This window comes from Lepisosteus platostomus, chromosome 3 (genome assembly GCF_059453375.1).
Source record: "Lepisosteus platostomus isolate fLepPlt1 chromosome 3, fLepPlt1.hap1, whole genome shotgun sequence".
In the NCBI taxonomy this organism is placed as follows: domain Eukaryota; kingdom Metazoa; phylum Chordata; class Actinopteri; order Semionotiformes; family Lepisosteidae; genus Lepisosteus; species Lepisosteus platostomus.
The window spans coordinates 58,826,565-58,847,727 of record NC_142613.1 but is presented as its reverse complement, the minus strand read 5'-3'; the positions used below and the strand labels follow the sequence as shown (position 1 = coordinate 58,847,727).

Below are 21,163 nucleotides of genomic sequence, written 5' to 3'. Positions count from 1 at the left end.
GCTTTATTGCCAGACACCCTGGACAACCCTTGTGAGTGCTACAATATTAAGGTGTTTTATTATTTAGGGTAGTTTTCTTTCAGGTATTTTTGATTTTTGATTTTGACTTTCATTACACTGAACATTTCTTATTTTGCACGGCATATGAGCATATGAAGGAAGACAGATTCGGTTTCATTACCACTATAAAGCTGAATTTCTGTATTGATTTCTGGTGCCAGAGTCATACCTTAATTTACAAGTGAGCTCTTATGTGCATATACATTTGAATAATAATATGCAAAAATTACATGAACAATTTATGAGACCTTCAGACCATGTTTTTACAAACTTGTTTTTCATGCATTCCATTTTCAAGAGGTTACTCTATTAAAAGCAGTTGAACACATCCCAACATATACTTTATGCCAGATATTAGCAGTAGAAATGCCAGTTATATACTGAATGAAAAATGTTATGCTCTTATGTCTTATGTAGAACATGCTAAATACAACTATTATTACTAATAATTTGCTATTTTGAAAGCATCAAATTCTGAATAAACCCACATTATTCCTTCTAGAGATGTAGATTTTTACTAAATGATTCCTTCATTAAAAATTACCATGCGTGAGCTGGGAGTTCATTTTATTTTACTGCATTTTAATTAAATAATTAATTTTTAATTAGGAAGAAAAAAGTAGTTAGAAAGTGGTCTTAATCTTCTGGCACTCTTACCCTGTTAGACATGTTCATTTATCCTAAAGCTTCAAATATGATCATCTAATTTGATCAGCCCACACTGTGTTAATTATGTAATGTACAGTACATGGTCAAACACATTTTTGTGCAATTAGTGAACAGCTGTCAGGTTTAATTTAGCTCTTCAACTGCTAGCTGAAGTCTTTCCAACATTAATTTCTATGTGAGATTTCAGTCTTGAAAATGTTATTAGCTGTTCCTTTTTAATGCTCTTAACACTTTGAAAATGGCTGACACAATTCTTTATAAAATTAGAGCAAAAATCACACCAGATTGAAATAATACCAATGACATTTCCAAAGCATTATTTTAATTGAGAAATGGTGTTATTTAACAGAAATTCAGGAAGAGACCAAATTCTAACCTTAGACTCGCCCTCCTCTACACATACTCATTGGTCGCCCACAACTGCGTACCCCTCTCCCAGACCCGGCACCACAGGGGGGCAAAAGAGGAACTGCCCCGCCCCCTCAGTTTTGGACAAAGAGATTTTTTTAATACTTTCGTTTACTTAACTTTCGATAACTACACTAACCCCCAATTCACAGTTACTGCATCGGACTGTTTGATGTGTAGGAGGGCTATCCGTCCAGGAACGGTACATATTACATAGGAACAAGTAATAGGTTTATTCCATGCTGAAAAAAGACAAAAGAAAACACAACGTTTCGGCCCTGGAGCCTTCTTCAGGTGTGAAGAAGGCTGAAGAAGGCTCCACGGCCGAAACGTTTTGTTTTCTTTCGTCTTTTTTCAGCATGGAATAAACCTATTACTTGTTCCTTTGCAGCCTACGCATGCTGAGGCAGCTACCCACCTGAACATATTACATAGTATCTACGTTATTGGGTATCAACATTAATATGATCCTGTTTGCTCAGATGGACAGATTCCTTGCGGTAAGTTTTTATCCTTATACTTACAATCATTATATAACTAGGACTGTACTTATAGAAGTTTGTGCTTTCTGTTGGTTTTACAACTATTTTCTTAACGATTCAAAACCTACCGTCGATGTAGCTGCAAAAATGAACGTATATGGTATTTAATCGCTGGAGGCAATAATAATCGCAACAGTGCTGATGAACGTGAATCTGTACTTCATCGCTAAATACCAGATTGCTCGTTGTTATCTTCGATCATGAAGCACTAATCAGTGGCATGGTTGCGAGATTTCACTTGGGTAGTTGCAACGGTTCAGTTTCAACCGAAATATCACCGCCTCCCTCAGAATGTCAGACGCCCCCTACAGATTAATCCCTGGTGCCACCCTCTCTTCACCCTTGCAGCTCCCTGCTCCAGTCCTTGTAATCGATGGAGGCTGTGATCTTCAACAGCATTGTCATTCCCTCAGCAAGGCCAGTGAACTCCAAAGATATGCTTAAGTATCAAATCAAATAATTTTTTTGTCGTTGTTAGAACTAACAACTTTAACTACAATTACTGCATTATCGTCAAGATGCAGAGGCCAGGAAAGCATGATTATTCTCCTTGGTTTCTAAGCCCAAAGAGCTCTAAATACATAACTGCTTTTTAAGCATCCAATCCTTTTCTAACCACTTCATCCAATACAGTCCTGGTAGAGAGCCTGGTAGAGAGCCAGAACCTATCCCAGCAAGAAATGGGCGCATGGCAGGATACACACTGGACGTCTCGTACATTGCAGGACACACAAAGACACAGACACCAGGGCCAATTTTCCCAGAAGCCAATTAGTAAGGTCTCTGCACTGTGGGAGGAAACCCGCACAAATACAGGGAGAACATACAGACTCTACACAGGTTACACCTCAGGTCTGAATTTGAACCCAGAACCCAGCAATGCAAGGCAGCAAAATGAAGCACTGTACCACCACACTGCCCACCTTTCAGGAATTTAATTTACAGCGTAAAAATGTGTAAACATAAAGACAAAATAATGCATAAATGTCAGCCACATGACAGAAATTAATTGTTTTTGTAAATTTTCTATACAATTTGAGGTAACCTCTGAGAACTTTTAATACCAGGAGTACTTTCATATACTAAGAAAATAATGTGGATATTGGGGTTTTTTTTTAAGTATCAAAACTTATTATTGATCAAAACTCATGTACTATATTAGTAAAAGTAGTTTCTGTATTTTTAAGATTCAAAGACAGACAAAACAAGATCTGCATAGAATGCACAGTGTAGTGTTTTGCTGTTTGATGACTGTTTAGGTGCCTATTGGTTTCAGAAGTAATCAACAGCCATATACCTGTTATACTGTTATATGTCTTAACTGTCCACATAGTTTTCTTTCACTTCCTCACTTTGTAGAACTGGTCTGTAACCAGTTGCTGAACCAGATAGTTGAGCTTTCGAACTAACTCAGTGCCCTTGCTATGTGTCCTTCTTTTGCATCCTTCATCATGTCCTACATGATCAAATCTCTAGTGCTAGTTCTCGCCACTCCACTCTACTGCAATATGTTGATATGATTACCCCCTTAATTGCTATATGAATCCTGCTAATTATCAGTTAATTAATTAAATAGCCAGTCGTAGCAAAGATCAAACTGTAAGAAAGCAGATTATGTTTTGAATAGCTCTCTTTTTGATGTTGTCAAAGTTGCTATTGTTGTGTCAGAGCCAAGAACAATACCTACAGTACATAACTCTGTACACTAGAACCATACTGTATCATTGTCTTTATTATACTGCTCCTACAAGACAGCTTCCTATGGATTTACCACACCAAATTTTGAAACATTTGTGTCAAAGGCAGAGAGAGTCATAGAGTAGGCAATCAAATGATAAATGACAATCACAATTATTTCTGACTGGCAACATTTTAATGTTTTATGCATTTTACGAATGTGCATTTAAATACACATGCTACACCTTAGCTAGGTAAGCATATCAAGCAATATTAGGTCAGTATTTTGGCTTTACCTGAATTGTATTAGAAGCACTATATGGTCCAGGCACAAATAGAGCTTTCAGTAAATACATGATGCTTTTAAGATATTTAGGGACTTGAAATACATATATTTATTGTTATCTAATTAGAATTCAAAATATAATTGTCTTGTGTGTACTCCAGTGTTTCAGCTCAGTGATGGGGAAACAGCACCTTCGCTTCCATACTGCCTTGTGTCCTTTTATAATGTTTCTGTGATTCTTCAGAGAAACTTTTACACAAAGCATCCAGTCTTAAGCTTATCTTTGAATTCAAAACTCATTATTATGGTTTAAGACCAGACATCAATTTCAAGACAAGACAATCAAGCAGGGCCTAAGCAGTTTGTTTAAGTACAAATCTTCTATACTTTACATGTGAGGTTATATTCAGTTGTTTTTTCATGAACAAATGTCACTGGTAGCAGCAGGACCTTTTTGTGATCATTCAGAGCAGATCCACATTGGCACTGTTCCAGTCTCCTGGGAGATACTAATTGCCACAGACTATAATGCGGAAGCGTTCCCTGAGCCTTGAAGTGGGAGGTGGCTGGGATGGTCTCTTACAACCAATCATAACCCATAAAACCTGAGTGAACAATACTGTCGTCACATGAATGGAGAACCCATGACCTACAGAGGGTGTAGCTTGGGGAACTGAATGAACTTTTCCAAATGCAGGCCATACCATTGCTTTTTTCCTCACTCAAGCACGGTATGTACTAAGGCAGCAAAACATGTTGTGCTCAGGCTTTTATTACTAAAAACAAGTGCCTGCTGAAACATACCATATCGGTATTCTCCAAGGACACCTGTAAACACATCAGTCATCATTTTTAAACAGAGTGCTAGAAACATTTCCCTTAAAGGGACAGTCATCATGACTACATTTTAATGTAAGGTGGAGAAAAAAAATCAGCCCATGTTTAGTGCGTTATCATTGCATCATCAGTGCATCTTTCTCACTGTGCCTCTATATGAAAACAAAAGCCGTTGTTTTTATATATTAAGCAAAACATAAACCTCCCTGGGAAAACCCAATCCATTCTTCCTTTGATGCACAGAGGCAGTGTGAATTTTATATTCCACTTTACTCATTGTAGCCTTTCTGATTGTCTGCCTTAAGTATTTTCATCATCCAAACATGGTGTAATTTGTGATACACTTCACGAAATCATACACTGCGCAAAATCTTATCTTCTCGGCATGCCAGTCATATCAGTTTGTCACACCACAATTTGACCGTTACCAGTTCAGGTGTCAAAGTAAAATGGTAAAACTCAGGACATGTTTAAATTTTAAAAAATCAATTTTAAAATGTTAACTTTTTGATCTTGCACTAGACTGAAATTGCAAATTTGAACATTTGTCTACATCTCCATAGAAAATTACAACTATTTAAAGCCGCATACAGAAATCTGACATAATGTAAGTCTGATTAAATATTATGATTAATTTAGTAAGTATAAGTTTTGTACAGCACTGTGTATTGTTTTTATATATGCTTAAATACCAAGGATAGACTCTCAGCATTATTATGCTTAAGGCAATCAAAATTGTCAGTGCACTCCATTCTTGTATTGCACCTCAGTTTAAAGCTACTAGAATGCAATGGGTACAACTGTGGAAGCACAATAACAAAGAATACTCTTAAAGAAGCACAGCATTGATGCTGATCACTAGCTGAAAAGCAAGGTCCCATTCCTTGACCTTCACTGTACACTTGACAAGTTAATCTGTTACTCAGTAAGTCCAATTACCAGATTGCCATGTACAAAAGCCCTTAAGGGTCACCTGTTATTACCAAACTGCTTGAAAGACAAGGCTTTGGAGAGACAACAATAACAAATAGAAAAAAAGGTTCACATAATTAATGTTTGTCTTTCTGTTAAAATTCTACACAAAAACACTAGCGGTATATAATGAACTACATTATAGTTCATAATAAAATTGCACAACATGTTTCATGAAATCCAGTGGGATTCTTACTCCAAAATCTTTCTTAAAGCCTTGTATAGGTAAATGTAAATTTTCATTTTGAGCGATTCTATTGTAGAAAAGTATGCATTTCATGATCCCATCTTGATTGTTGTTTAGAAAATACAACCTGAAAGGGAAATAGTTCCTGTGCATCTTTGAAAAAAGAAGTACAATAAAATGTAAGAAATTTTAAATGGCAGAAACAGGCAACGTTTTTAATTATAGTGTGACGCAAATTGACTTCTCTGGTTAAATGCAATGTATCTGTATTCTAAAATACCAATTGGATTTTGAAATCTATGTCCATTTACGGCTGATATACTGAGCAGTTGGCAATTGCTCGGTCACTTGTAAAATGTAGTCCAGCTTGGTGTTGCTCCCTGTTTTCGGCTCACTGACATGCACCGCTAGCCCCCACCAACAAACTGAAGAAATTACAAAAGGAAAAATTACCCAAGACCATGTTGACTCACTGGGGCTTCCACCATCTTCAAATGCCTTGAGTTGGTCTCCCGATATCATGATTCCATTGCTTTGTTTTTAATCAAATACCCAATCATAATCATTCGGAAGCTAATTTTCATATGTATATATATTTGCCTTAGCCACAATTAGACTCCGACTCTTCAGCTGAGGGACTGGTGACTCTATGTACCCCCTTAAAGATGTTTTCTTACTAATTTTACCTAAATGGTTCTTGGAATGGAGTTCCAAGCAGTAACCCGATAGGGACAACAGGCCTGGCTTCTTTCCTCCTGCTGACTCCTCCGGCATCTCAGTGAAGTCACAAGCTTCTGCCTCAAGTGCTCCTGACACATGGCACAGAAAGGGACTGGAACTAGCTCTTTATCTCCATGATCCCGAGAAAGAAAAGAGCTTGAATGAGATTATGAAATAGAATACAGAAGTAAAATATGTTTCGAACATATGCTGCATTATGAAATGAGGATTCCAGATATCTTACTTAATCCGTCTATCCATTTTTTAACCAATTTATCCAATTTAGGGTCGTGGGGGTGCCAGAGCTAGTTAAGTTAAACTTAAAGGCCTTTAGTCTGCACTTAATTCTGGAGAGGTACTTGTTCTTCCAGTTTCACATATGTGTGTACTTCACATACACATCTTTCATCTTGCTCATTTTACCTTGAAAGGTTTACTGACAGATACTTTGAATTTGAACATTTGTGTCGGTTTAATACATGTGCAGGGTTACCTTAAGGGCAAGGCCTAAAAGCTAAAAAATGCAAGAGAACAGTTAAAAATTTCAAATACTGCTAATTACATTTAATAGTGTGAAGTGTGGTAAGTCGATGTGTATGAGTTCTCCTGAGTTGAAAAACAACACAGTTCAAATCCACTCTAAACATGTTGCTGAAACCAGGGAGCAGTAGTTTACTCAGTGCATTTTCAGTCAGGATACACTTAAACTCACCACACTTTACATGATTAAATGTAATTATCAGTATCATTCAGCACATTTTGCACTAGTAATATCCATCAGAAACCTGTTAAAGGCTGTGGAAACCCTAAGCATAAGCCACAAGGCAGAACAAAACTCTGGACAGGATGCCTCTCCATTAAAGGAGACAATTTAGACACAGTAGTTCTCCTACCCAGCTTTAATGAAGCAGAGAAAGACAAAGTACACAATTAACATATGATGACCAGAATTTGTAATTGAGTTGTTGTGTCGCAGCTTGACGATGATTAGCTTACCTGATCGGCAAAAAAGCTCTGGAGAGGAAAGCACTCTCCTGTCACTCCTCCTCACCAGCAGTCCGTCAGGCGGATCAGTAAAACAAAAACAGGCAGATTACAGAGAAGGAGGCCAATTCCACAGCAAGCACAGCAGGAGTAATTTATGACTTGATGTAATTTTAAAACCCCCTCCCTTCTTTGTCATTGGATTTTTCAGTTTGGAGATTTTCAAATAAGACACAAGGTGGGCATCTGGAACTGTGGAGATACACGCAGAAAAGTCCACGCAGTCCACGACAGGGGAGAATTTTACAAGAAACTTGTATGATACTACAGAATGCTAGTTGCACTGAAGTATTACATTGGAATGAACTGAAAGGCCATGTATTGAATAGCTCTGCAGTAATGGGAGCTCGGACATATTAAGTCCTCTTCGGTGTCCTTGTGTTGTCTATAAAGGTGACTTCCTGAACATTACTGTCCTCATATATAAAGAGGATTTTCTTGACTAACTTTTGTTGAGGTTTAAATATATAAAGGATATTTGAATTGCACTTTACTGCACCCTTGTGGTGCTTTTAACCACTGTCCTTGAGTAAATGTGTTTACACATGACAGGTGGATGATTCTGTCATAGGGCTTATTTTTAAGCGTTAGGTATGTGTGGAAGGCTGACAAAGTCAAACATTTCTAATGGGGTAAAAAAAGACCTATGGCATTAACATTAATCAGCTATAGAGTCCATTCTGAAATATGATTTTGCTCTGTCATTATCTTAGCACAGCTGGAAGATCTTACAGAAAAGGCTCCCTGATGCCTAACTTCAAAATAATCTCTGTATGTACCTGCAGCAAACATTATAGTGACAAAATTGAATGTACACGTATTAGGCAGATGCAATCTGTTTAAACCCTGCAGTAATCAAGGCATTGACCATTTATAAGGCTTAGATGTATTTTCAATTTAATGCTTTGTGCCACTGGATGGGGGAAAACAAGCCAAAAATGGAAAAGGGGGGACTTACTATAAAGCAGATAATATAGAAAAGGAACTGTTTTTTGTCTAGTCTTCTCATTTCCCTGTACTGTTTCCTCAGGGAAACTAAAACGCCCCCCTGTGACATACATATGCTATTGCATAGGATCGTTCATTTTTCTGAAATCTGCTCTACAATAAAATGTGGCAGAGTTTAATTCCAGTTAACATTAAATAAAATTCTAATTTGGTTACAGCAACAAAGAAAACGTAACCAAGTGAACTACATTTTTTTTAAATAGACTACTTTAAAACTCATTAAAATGTTAGCCAAACGGCTATTTTAGTCAATAAATCCACTGGAAGATTATAGCAAGAAAAAACCTTGATATTTTAAAATAGTTTTAAAAAAAGAAAAAAAAACAGTCATTAATTATATGATGTAGAAGATTTTTTAATATTGTTTTCTGGGAGGGAACCTGAAATCTAACAAGTTTGAATAAAAATGCTATTACGTAAGTGACTACCCTCACGGAATTAAGCCTAGATTTACAGAGATAAGTACATTTTATAAAATACCAAAAATAATTTCCACACTTTACAACTGAAATATTTTACAATATACAAATATATCACTTTCCTAACAAATACATCTGACAAAAAAAAGGAAAAAGCTGTGACCTTCTAAAAAATATTTGTGCAAAAAAATCTACAGGATACTTATTTGGTTCAACATCCATTCTACGATACAGTAGCAATATTTTACAATACAAATTTATGATATGCCAGGCATAATCAAAAGAATTGCAGGGTCGTTCGTATCATTTACAAACTCATATGAGTGAGTGTGACCTTTATCCCAGTTACACTAGTCCTATTTCAAGAGGGAACTATCCAGGACTCATGACAGCTGGAGCTGCCAGGGATCAAACTAGCCTACTTCTTTTCCACACAAATGTCCATCCATATTCCAGTATATTACAGGATAAAGGTCTTCGCAATGGGCATAAGCTTCTAAAAACTCTCGCACAACATCGGTTCTCCAGGTATCTACTTGTCCAAATCACAGAAACAAGTAGTGAGTATATGAGTATAGTAAAGATGTGCTTTGGATGATGTCCCCTTTATTTCAGTCACTTCATGAGCGCAGCTTTTTATACGTGATGCTTTTTAAGGTCTGCGGGTCAGGTTTGCCTGCAGGCAGGAGAGGCTCAGACATGCTTGCCCGTGAGAAAGAAGAGGGGCTTGTCCTCTTTGGAGTTGGCGGTCTGGAACTCGTCTCTCAGGCGCAGCCTCCACTCCTCCTCGAGCTCCAGCCTGACCACCGTCTGGCGCAGCGAGTTGCGGTCCTGGCAGATCACGCACAGAGCCGCACCTAAACGCGTGTGCGCGAAAACAGCTGGCGGTCAGGGATGGGCAGAGCAGAGCGCTTCACCGAAACCTTTCAAAACCCGCCAATAGAAAAAACAGGCCTCTGCCAGGGTGTAAATCTTTTTATTTTCTACCAATGGTGTTTTCTCAAGCTGACACCTATATCAATGAGACTTCAAGCCATAGATTTAATTAAGTTAATTTTGTATCTGATTTAAAGTCAGATAAAATATTTAGTTTTTCTTCCATATTAAGAAGTTATTAATTTTCATGTCATTTACAGAAATATTTTTTTATTTACATTTTTTTAAACTATTTTTCTTTTACTTGATTAGCTTGTTTCATGATCATGACATCTCACACACGTCTTGTGACCTGCTTCTGATATTTTAAAGCCTTAGATCTCACCTAAAACACGCATTAAATACTCACCTTTCAAGAAATGGAACTTCTTCAAAAAGCCAGGTGTCACAAAGGAATCACAGACGTACAGGAGCAGGCCACTGAAGAGCAGCCCAGCGGTGCTGATGTTAATGGAGTGAGGCCGAGAGCTTACATAGCACACAGTCACCTGAAAGTACACACAGCACAGGAACCCTTGACAAAGACGTGTTAAGGAAACATAAAATGTATCAGGCAATGGGAAAGAGATACACAGTGCAACCTTGATATAACACTCGTCATTAAACCGTGGTTTAGGATGCGCAGCAGGTATTATCATGTCCGCATATTGTATCATTACATTGATTTCTCGACACTGTAGAAAATGAAGTAGGCAGAAAAGAAAGAAAACTAGACTTTGTTAACAACGCAGATATTGACAGGTGTTTGTACAAGTTTTTCCTACATGTGGCATAATTTTAAAAGCAGACTTAAAAATTGTTTTAGAGTGGAAATTATCCTTTAGTGTACTTAGCAGAGTTGATACAATGGATTTAAATCTTCCGAATGGTGGCTCTGATGGGTAATCATTGTGACATCTCCAATTAATAATAGACTGTAAGTACAAAATAAGAATGCGAATCAGTTGAATAACATATAGAATTTTTAATTTAACAGCTTTAACAGCTGTTAACGGCTAGTGTTTTTATTCATTGTGTGCATGTTAAATAAAAAGGGAAATCCCAAAGTTGTTCAAATAAAAACAAAGCTTCGAGCTGGATCCACTTCTATTTTTCCGCAGTCATTTTAAAAATGTTTGAATTTGATAGTTTACCTTCATAAAGCATTTTGAGTCTACAAGTTGCTTTTACATGTAAAAAGCCACTATGTGGAAAGTGTGATTTTCCTGTAAGTGCACAACAACAATACTGTTTTGTAGATATACAGTATGGTAGGTGAGGTCTATGTTCAGACAGAAAAAGAGGTGTGTGAAATAAATTGGGATAATGGAAGATTAAAGTACCTCTGGGCCCAGGTTGAGGTAGCAGTCCACGGACAGCACAGGGTGACTATAGTTCCTCAGAGACAATGGGAAAAGCCGCTGGCTAGTGTGCTGCAGATACTTCTCCAGCAGCAGCTGTGCAGGTGCAGACAGGAAAGTGTGTTTGCTGTCAGGAGCACAGATGTACTGCGAGGGAGGTACAGTAGACGGCACATCATTCACCTGTAACGAACCACAAACCTGTTTTCAGGGGACAAGAACGTCCACTATTTATTCTGTTCACAATCCCAAGGAAACATCCGTTTTCATGAGGATTTGCCACGTTGAGCACATTTTAACTTGCTTTCAGCTGTCTGCTGTGTGTTTGTTTTAGCAAATGATGAATGTAACATGTGAAGAACAACTCCGAAAAGACTAACATAACTGTGCATAGTTCCTCCCAAAAGTATTCATACCCTTCCATAGACTTAACACTGTTCCTTTAAAGACTGTAGTCATAACACTTTGAAGTAGCAATTAATATTTGTTATATAAACTACCTACTAAACACATTAAAAAAACAAAACAAAAATAAATAGGTAACATGAAAGTTAAAAGGTTATGACTGAATAAGTATTTAAACCTTTTGCTCTGGCAAACCTAAAGGTGCAAAAAATCACCTTTAATGAGCCACACTATTGAGTGTCCTCTGTGTGCACTAATAATGGTTCACATGATTTCATAATAAAGACACCTGTAAGGGTCCTACTTTAAATGAGGGAGTTCATTCCAAGCAAAGATTCAATCAGAAAAACCAAAGAGCTTTTTATAAACAACTCAGAGATAAAGTTGTAGAAAACAACAGATTAAGACAAAGGTATAACATGATAAAAAAACACTGAATATTCCTTCGAAAACAGTGAAACCAATCATTGCTATGCCCCCAAGCTCTGGAACTCTTTGCCCAAGGATATTAGAGAGTCACCTTCTCTAAACTCCTTCAAATCCAGACTCAAAACCTTCTTCTTCAGAAAAGCCTTTACTTAACTGGTTCCATTCTTCACCCCTCTGCTCTTCTTAATACCACCTTCCACGGTCTCCTCTATTGTTATTGTTGTATTGTTGTAATTATAATTGTGTCCTATCTTGTGAAATCTTCTTATTTATTGTTGTAGTCTTCTTATTTATTGTTATTGTCATCGTGTAAAGTGCTTTGAGAAGCCACCTTTAAAGGCACTATATAAAATAAAGTTTATTATTATTATTATTGAAAAGTGGAATGTGTATCATACTGCCCAGACACTGCCTAGATCTGGCTGTCCCTGATAAGGGAGGCCAACACTGACTTTGAAAGAGCTAAAGGGTTCTTTAAAAGTAACTGATACTGGAGAAAATGTGCACGAGTCAACAATATACCAGTCACTCCACACAACTAGGACAAAGGACCCATCTCACACCTGCCATGGAGTTTGCAACAAAGCACCTAATAATAATAATTATAATAATAATTGCTTACACTTATATAGCGCTTTTCTGGACACTCAACTCAAAGAGCTTTATACACTGTAGGTAATGGGGACTCCCCTCCACCACCACTAATGTGCAGCATCCACCTGGATGATGCAACACCAGCCATAGTGCGCCAGAACGCTCACCACACACCAGCTATCAGTTGGGGGAAGAGCAGAGTAATGAAGCCAATTCATAGATGGGGATTATTAGGAGTCCACGACTGGTAAGTGCCAATGAGAAATTTGGCCAGGACGCTGGGGTTACACCCCTACTCTTTATGAGAAACGCCCTGGGATTTTTAATGACCACAGAGAGTCAGGACCTCGGTTTTACGTCTCATCCGAAGGACGACGCCTGTTTACAGTATAGCTATCCATCACTATACTGGGCATTAGGACCCACATGGACCGCAGGGTGAGCGCTGGCCCCACTAACACCTCTTCCAGCAGCAACCTTAGTTTTTCCCAGGAGGTCTCCCATTCAGGTACTGACCAGGCTCACACCTGCTTAGCTTCAGTGGGTTGCCAGTTGTGAGTTGCAGAGTGATATGACTGCTGGCTGCTGGCTACCTAAGTGATACTGCAAACATATGGTAAATGCTTTTGTGATCAGACAAGATAAAGCTGGAACTTTCTGTTCTAAATGCTAAGACACTTATACATCTGACACAAACTCAACATAGTGCATCACTCAGTCAACACCATCACTACTGTCAAGCGAGGTGGTTTCTGCGTGATGTTATAGATTTGCTACTCATCAGCAAGAACTGGGAAGCTTGTCAAGACAGATTGGGAATATAGATGAAGAAAAGCACTTGCAAATCTAAGAGGAAAACCTACTCCAGACTTGAACTGAAAATGAGACAAAAGTTCACCTTTTAGTAGGACAATAACCCAAATCTCAAGGCCAAAGCTGCAGTGGAGTGGCTTACTAATAAGAAAGAGAATATTCTTGAGTGGCCCAGTCAAAGTCCTGACATTAATTCCATTAATGACATTCATTAAGAACTTGAAAACTGCTTTCCACAAGCAAACCTCATGCAACTTGAAAGAGCTTGAGCAAATCTGTTAAAAAGAATGGGAAAAATTGCACCAAGCTGGTGTTCAAACTTGGAAGAGACTTACCCAAAAAGACTTGTGCTGTAACTGCTACCAAAGGTGAGTTTACAATTCTGAATTACACAATCAACATATTTCAATATTGTCTCTTTTGTTTTAATTTCTTACAAAAGTACAAAAACTAAATGTCCAAAGTATCTCATCTTTAAATGAATATGAAAAGGATGAGATCTCGGCAAAATCTATAAATCTGGACCACACCACTGTATACACTACAGAGAATCTGTGATTGTAATTCTTATGTCAAAGTAACGTACATATTACAAGACTAAAAAGATTGAATTGCTCCTGTCAAGCACCAGCAGAGAAGCCCATTGTGATTTTCACCCCTAAATTAAGTAACTGAAACTTAAAATGCTTCTACTTTGATCATTTGTACACCATAAAGTGACATTCAAACAATTGGTTGGTCCCTTTGAATAGCAAATGCATAATCATCTATAGGTTTTCCTGCATCTAGAATAGCTTTCCCTGGTTTCTAGTGGTACTCTTTTTACAATCTACAATTACCTGAAAATCACATGCATAACCGTTATACTGTAAGGTTTTCTTTTGTTTAAATTCAGTGTTCAACTCTTCTCAGGTGCATGGAGGGACAATTTTAAAGACATGATTATTCCAAATAAAGCTTCCCTTCTTTAATTATCCTGTTTTTTACAGATGAACACCAACTTTTTTTCAAACCTATCACTCTTTCTAATTGAATCCTAGATACCACAGGTAAGATACTGCATGTAAAATAAATGACAAAAATGAAAAGCTGTGCATTGAAAAAAAGCAGTGGTACCAAGGTATCTTGTATCACAATGTTGTTACTAATCTGGGGTCGGGAGACCTCCTGGGAAAACCAGGTATCTGGTGTGAGTGGTGCTGGTAGACCAGTAGCTGGCATGCTTCCTGCTGATATTCTGGATCAGGATATTCAAACCAAGTGGTGGTGTCACCTTCTAATTCATAAAGTGCTACACAGCTGTAAGCTAGTATCATATATGCTTTCAACCTGATTTTGTAATAGAGGGCTGCAAACTGACTCTCCTTACATGCAATACATTGCACTGTGTAGCTCACTTACCTTGGACTTGATGATGAAAGTGCGATGTCCCCCAATAGCAATTTGCTTCTTCATAACATTGAAATTATTAAACCGGAATATCAGCAGACCAGCATTGTGCACCCGGAGGTTGAAATCTATATCATCGCAGGTAAACCTGAAGAAAGAAATGAGACGCAAGATATTTAATATACGCAAGAGCAAATAAAAAATATAAAAATTTAACAAAAGAAGCGGAACTGACAGAGCCGAAGAGGATATGAGACAAGTCTTGTGAACCTATTGTCGGAACATTATAAATATGTTAAATATTATAATTATAAATAATAATAAATTAAATTAGACCTATTTAAAGTCCTGTGTTTACCAATACAATTTTCTGTAAAAGCTGCGGTTAATTTACGTATTGCTTCTGAAATATAAAATTATGTCCAAGCTGCATATCATTTTAAAACAGCCTGAAGACATTCTAGACAACCTTTTTAATGGTCTGCAGTGGTTTGCACGAGAAAAAGAAAAATGTTTCTTATTTGAAAAAATGTATAGAAATGCTGAAGACACTGGCATGAGAAGAAGAGCACAATTTTTAGTGTCTTGCATATGCATTCATAAAGCCATTCATAAAATTCAAAAGTGCGGCACTGCAGACCGCCTGGCGAACCGCAGAGTTAGCTGCTGCTTTCGAGAAATCGGCTGGATGCGATCCTCGGATCGATGAGGTGCTAACTACCGAGCAGCCCAGCTAGGCCGCATGACCTGCTCTCGCCGGGAACCTTGGCGGTGGTCTCTCGCTGGGCTTGGCGTGGCTCGGGTCGACACCTCCAGGCCCACCTGTTCTGGTTGTACTGGACGTTCTGGGTGAGGTCAATGTTGAGCAGGACGAAGTCGTGAACGTGGCAGCGGGAGAAGGGCTCCTTGCTCGGAGCGGCGCTGCCTCGGCTCGACCACTTTCGCATCCCGCAGATGCCGTACAGCGTGATGCCCGGGGTCCCCTCGATGTGCTGCAAGACGTGTTTCAAAGACACGTTCCTCTCCACGGCTGTGGGCTGGCTGTGGAGAAGAAGACGGGCAGGGAGGTGAGCCTCTGGCCCACAGGGCTGCTACTGCTGAGGCTCAGGTAAGGGACTGAAGTGCAGAATCGGACCCTGTGGGTCCCAGAGACAGCCAAAGAGGCCTCACTGAAAAAGCCTGGAAAAACTGCACTTGTGTAAAAATCTGCAGCCTAAAAGAGGCAGAAAAAAAGTTATGACATACAGATAAAGACCTTAAAGGAAGAAGGGATATGTTAACATGGTACTAGATTTACAATTTTAGCCACCATGTTAAATAACAGGTACTGCTGCTCTGGAATCACTCCACAGGAAAGGGGCCAGACACATTCTGGGGCTTCAAGGAATGTGCCCCTGCGCTGACAAACTGCAGGAACTGACCCTTTTAAGTTTTGAAAAGAGAAGACCATAAGGGGACCTTAACCAAGTATTCAAAATCCTGAATCACTTTGACAGTCAACCCAGCAGACATTTTCTTCAAAGTGAAACATGCTCCAGAGGACACAGGTGGAAAGTATATGGAAGTGCACTTAAGTTCTTAACCTTACACATTAAAAACATTCACATTCAAAGGCAATACCTTTACAAATCTATACACTATGTACTCCTCCGCTTTTCATATACAGGTATATATGCCGTTCTGATGTGCTGTCCTGTAATATCACTTTGATATCACTACAGTAGCAATAGTATTGTCATTTAAAGTCCATTTAAAGTGTGAGTCACTATAGAAATAGTAGGTATTTAGAGAAATGGCCACCCTCCTAGAAACATCTGGCATATTGACGGATACAGCCTTAACAAAGTGAAACACCCTGCCAAACACATACAGTACATCTACATTTAAGTGGATTGCAATTTTGCATCAATTGCCAAGACAGAACCCAGAAATTAAAAGGCACCAATGCCACAATTTGGACTGTTACAAGAAAAATATCCAAACAAATAACAAACAAAAACAATGACTAGGCTGACTGGTGCCCACTGAAATATCATTGCTGAGGAACACTCCCATGCTAAAAGAATAAGCATTCTGGAAGTCACGCTGGAAAAGCGGGATAGCACCTCCAAAGAAGGAAAAAAAAGGTCAGTAAAAGAAAAATTAACCTTTTATTGTCTGCGCTAACATCTACAATGTTCCACATGACACAGGAGTCATCAGCTAGGATGATGAAAGGCCAGATATCTTGAGGCCTGATGCCCAGCTCCTCCTGCCTGCTCCGCTCAAGCTCCAAATTGTGGTAGGAAAGCTCTTTGATTAGGAAATGAGCTGCGCCTGCAAAATGATAAGAGCGTTATTCAATGGTGAGCTAATGGGAATCAAGACAGCTCACAAGTTACAGTACCTACAGTAAGACTAGTATGCTTTAATTACTACAGTGAGGGTGTTTCAATAAGGAAGGTTACAGGGAGCCCTGTGGTGTGTTCCATGACAACACCAGCACATCCAGTGTAGTAGAACTGAGTGTCTACTTTTTGGACCCAAGATGTGACAGCCTGCTGTACATTGAAGTCAACTACTAACTGTCTGCTAGACAGGTGCTTCTTCACAGGGCTGAATAAAAACCTGTGAAGCATGAACATCAGTAGATACCCGCTAGATTAAGAGTGGTTTGCAAATGACATGGTTGGTCTCGGGACACATACCTACACCAGCTCCATTAAATATCGTAGGCAGGACCAGCATGATGTGGTTAGGCCAGTATTTCTTGTACACGGCCATCTCGTATTCCTTAACCACCAGTATGTGCAAGTGGCTGGCGCCATCCATTGCATGGTGCAGGTTGAAAAGACCATGCTCATGCCGACCAGTCGTTGGGGTAAAAATAGGACTCTTGATGCAGTCGGGATTCTAACACATAAAAAAGAAAATGGAAACAAACTTGAGACTGCATTTCTGCAGAAAATTATTTCTCCAGTCCATGGCAAAGTGTGGACATTTGAGAGGAGATGTGAGGCAGAACCCACCCTGTCAGTGGTTAGCGGCAGCCTCATGCTCTCCAGCTGGCCCCCGGGCTGGCTGAAGGTGAAGTGATGTTCTTTAGACTTCGGAATGATGAAGTAAAGCTGAATCTCTTCTCCGAGCATCAAATACGAGAAGGTGAAGGCATGCAGAGTGGACTCGTACAGCTGGAGGAAACGTTGGGGAAAAGAAACATGACATAGGGGAATACACACAAATGTGGGATTTCTTCTAATGTCGAAAGATTCCACAGTGTCATGCAAGACGGACAAAGATCTGGCATGGTGGGTGTTGCTTTTTACCTTGCAAATGATCAAGTTTACATCAAAGGAACAAGTAAAAGGTTTATTCCATGCTGAAAAGAGAAGAAAGGAAACCCAATGTTTCGGCTTTGGAGCCTTCTTTGGGTTTGACCCACAGCCGAAACATTGTGTTTCCCTTCTTCTCTTTTCAGTATGGAATAAACCTATTACCTGTTCATTTGCAGCCTACACATGCTGACACAGCTACCCACCTGAACTACAGTTTACATCAGAATTGACGTCATTATTTAGTTGTGTGCTTATTTGTGGGATACTTTAAAAAGTAAGGAGCACACTCAGTTTTAATTAATTATAATGGAGTTGAGTGTGAATACTGCTTTTTTTGCTTATTTTCAATTTTATACCAGAGAAAGTTAACACAGAGTACAACGCAGTCGCAGGTGACACCTCACCTGGTATCGGGGGTTGAAGCCCATGTACTGGTGGCACTGCTCACAGTGGTGGTAGGTGTTATACGCCGCATATTTTGAGAGCTTCATTCTATTTGTGCGGCGACACAAATAGACTTCGTCGTGCCTCCTAGAACTTCCTTGAAGACACAAGCATGCAAGGCAAATCAAAAGTGTTCAGGAAGATTTTTTTTTCCTTATTAACTCTGCCAACAAAACACGGTCTGGTCTTAATTACCTTTTTCAGCAAATCATAAATGACTAACCTTCACTGCCAAAAGAGAAGTCTGGAGAATATACAGGGCTGACATCTTCATACTTGGGATCGTGGACTGTGTAGTCAAAAGGCATTGCTCTGATGATGTCAATGTTAGGCCTTGCTGCTCCAGGCTGGTGGTACTGAACAGATTCCTCCTTTACACCTGAAATAAATACATTGGTTTCTACACTACAACAAGGACACTGCCAAACTGTTTGGCCAAGCAACATACCTATACAACAGATGATAACATTTAATAACAGAAAATTGTACTTTTCCACTCATATTCAACATTTACATCACACACGTGTTTGAGCATGACAGCTGAAATGTGTGAGAAATAAAATTTCTTTTAGTGTCATTATCAGTAGTATAAGTAGCTGTTGCTAGACCTTTTTTTCTGACCACAGAGTTCATGACACTTTGGTTTTGATTCTGAATAGTGATCCATGTCTCTCGCCTTTCACTTTTATTGATTTAATGACTAATTAAATGAAAAACCATGTACAGTTTAACCTCAAACGAGTGTAACCCTACTTCCTTTTTCAACCTGAGACCAAAGCTTCAACCTGAGTAATAATTCTGAACCTCCAATACAGTCGAGGGTGACCTGGACCCAGGATCACACTCGTATTTGTTTGCCTTTTTGACTCATGTTGGACTAGTGTGAAAAATGCTTTGGAATGTTCTGTTAAACCGATACAAATTTAAAACAATTTATTAAAGGAATTTTTAGCCCCTCAAATACAGTGTCATCAATTTATTTATATTCAACTGGATCAACTGATGAATCTAATCTAGAAAGATGAACGGTTTGTTCAAGATATAACTGAATATAAACAGTAATCCATCATTATATGACTTTAATTTGTGCCTCAGGGACTGCTTGAGGTAAAAACTCATAGAAAGGAAATTCAATTCTCATTGTATTCCATATTATCATCCCTTACCGGTTCGAAAAATGTTCCCTAAAACACCCAAACTTTACCTTAATACAACACAGAACAATATGTACATATAAAAACAATAACATTTCTGGTTAATTATATAAGTAACATGCTTAAATTCATTAGCTGATGCATACACAACAGGTAGGAAATCAATGACACCCCTGCTCATTTACATTATAGCAGTTACACTTTACAACTTTTAACAAATAGATAAACATTAGATACTATCTGTTACCACAGTATATGCACTTAAGAGACACAAGCATTTATTATACAAAAGTTAAAAAATATATAAGTAAATTATTCATCTGATGAGTCTGGGTAATGCCCAGCTCAGAGGAATGAAAATCTGCTTGTTAAATGACAAAACAGGCAGGATTTACTACATCTCATATAGTATACTGTAAATGAAAACTGGTTGCTTGTATAGTGAGGTAAAGCAAAGTGTAACAGCATTGATGGTTTATACAATACATAAGTGTACTGCATTTCTCCTTGCAATTCACTTATTTACAGAGAAATGCATTCATACATTTTAAGTATAGTTTGTTATTTTTTGTCTTTCAGTGTCTCTTTTGTCTAATTCTACTATATTTAATTTCAAGCAATGATTTACATAAATATTTAGTTATTAGCTGTTTTGAGTTTCTAAGCAGTAAAATATATTCTATTTTTTCTACATGGAATAAAAGAGATTCAATGAACCAATTACTCACTTGTGTTAATATCCTCTTCATCATAGATATCAACCTCCATTAGCCGAATCAGCATCCGGGATAAGATACTTAAGAACTGCAGATAAGCTCCTGTTTTCCCTACCTGAAAAACAGGTGGAAATGCAGATATCTTTGAATGTCAAAATGCCAGATTTAGTCATTTTGATCAGTGGACTTACTTACCATAAGGATCTGCACATCTTTAGTTTTTATGGCTGTCTTTAGACAATGTCTGACATTCATGCTAATCTTGAATAATCAAAATAATACCTAATTGGGCGTTTACATGAGATGTTGTTTTGCTTGAATATAAGGTGATCAAGAACGTGTCTAGAATCTGGACTCTTGGTTTTGATGCTCTTGGAAATACATTGCCATGTAAAATCTGAAGCTCTCTCAAGAGCAATGTAACCCTTGTTGAACTCCAGTAAGTTGTTCAAGTAGTAAAAAAGCCATTGCATACCTGTTACCAAATTTTGTGGGCCACTGACTGAAAGCAGCACGATTTCAATATTTATTTTTTATTCCCTTTTTTGTAAACATCTAGATATGAATTATGATTAAAAGCAAAATTTAACACCCTTTGCTCTATTTGTGTATTTTTCTAAGCAAAGCTGCCAATTGGCCTAGAACAGGGATGGGAATTCCAGGCTGTTGAGGGCTCTTTAAAGCACAAGTGCCAGAGTTATAATATAAACCAGCCCTCCAGGACCAGGATTGCCTTTCCTGGGTTAGAAAGCCTGCAAGAACTACAGCTAACCTTCCCATTCCTAGTCCTCATAACACCA

At 38.4% G+C, this 21,163-nt stretch overlaps 2 protein-coding genes across 7 annotated transcripts in view; both read right to left on the bottom strand.

The window, feature by feature from the left end:
* lpin1a (lipin 1a) overlaps positions 1-6,295 on the bottom strand; it is a 45,640-nt gene extending 39,345 nt beyond the window's left edge. For 2 of the 3 annotated variants that reach the window (XM_088626207.1, XM_088626209.1), the window contains exon 1: positions 6,092-6,294. In XM_088626207.1, the coding sequence (XP_088482333.1) occupies positions 6,092-6,160 (69 nt within the window). In that variant the 5' untranslated portion in view covers positions 6,161-6,294. Of the gene's footprint in view, positions 1-6,091 lie in introns of all 3 variants that reach the window. The other variant, XR_015935459.1, reaches the window with a different exon arrangement.
* A 2,449-nt stretch (positions 6,296-8,744) lies between these two features.
* The window catches only part of greb1 (growth regulating estrogen receptor binding 1), a 57,002-nt gene continuing 44,583 nt past the window's right edge, over positions 8,745-21,163 (bottom strand). For 3 of the 4 annotated variants that reach the window (XM_088626205.1, XM_088626202.1, XM_088626204.1), the window contains 11 exons: positions 20,376-20,478; positions 18,717-18,872; positions 18,454-18,590; positions 17,744-17,905; positions 17,423-17,627; positions 16,883-17,051; positions 15,558-15,776; positions 14,748-14,883; positions 11,088-11,306; positions 10,115-10,253; positions 8,745-9,686 (listed from right to left, as the gene is read on the bottom strand). In XM_088626205.1, coding sequence (XP_088482331.1) covers positions 9,523-9,686; positions 10,115-10,253; positions 11,088-11,306; positions 14,748-14,883; positions 15,558-15,776; positions 16,883-17,051; positions 17,423-17,627; positions 17,744-17,905; positions 18,454-18,590; positions 18,717-18,872; positions 20,376-20,478 — 1,809 coding nt within the window. In that variant the 3' untranslated portion in view covers positions 8,745-9,522. The remainder of the gene's footprint in view (positions 9,687-10,114; positions 10,254-11,087; positions 11,307-14,747; positions 14,884-15,557; positions 15,777-16,882; positions 17,052-17,422; positions 17,628-17,743; positions 17,906-18,453; positions 18,591-18,716; positions 18,873-20,375; positions 20,479-21,163) is intronic. The other variant, XM_088626203.1, reaches the window with a different exon arrangement.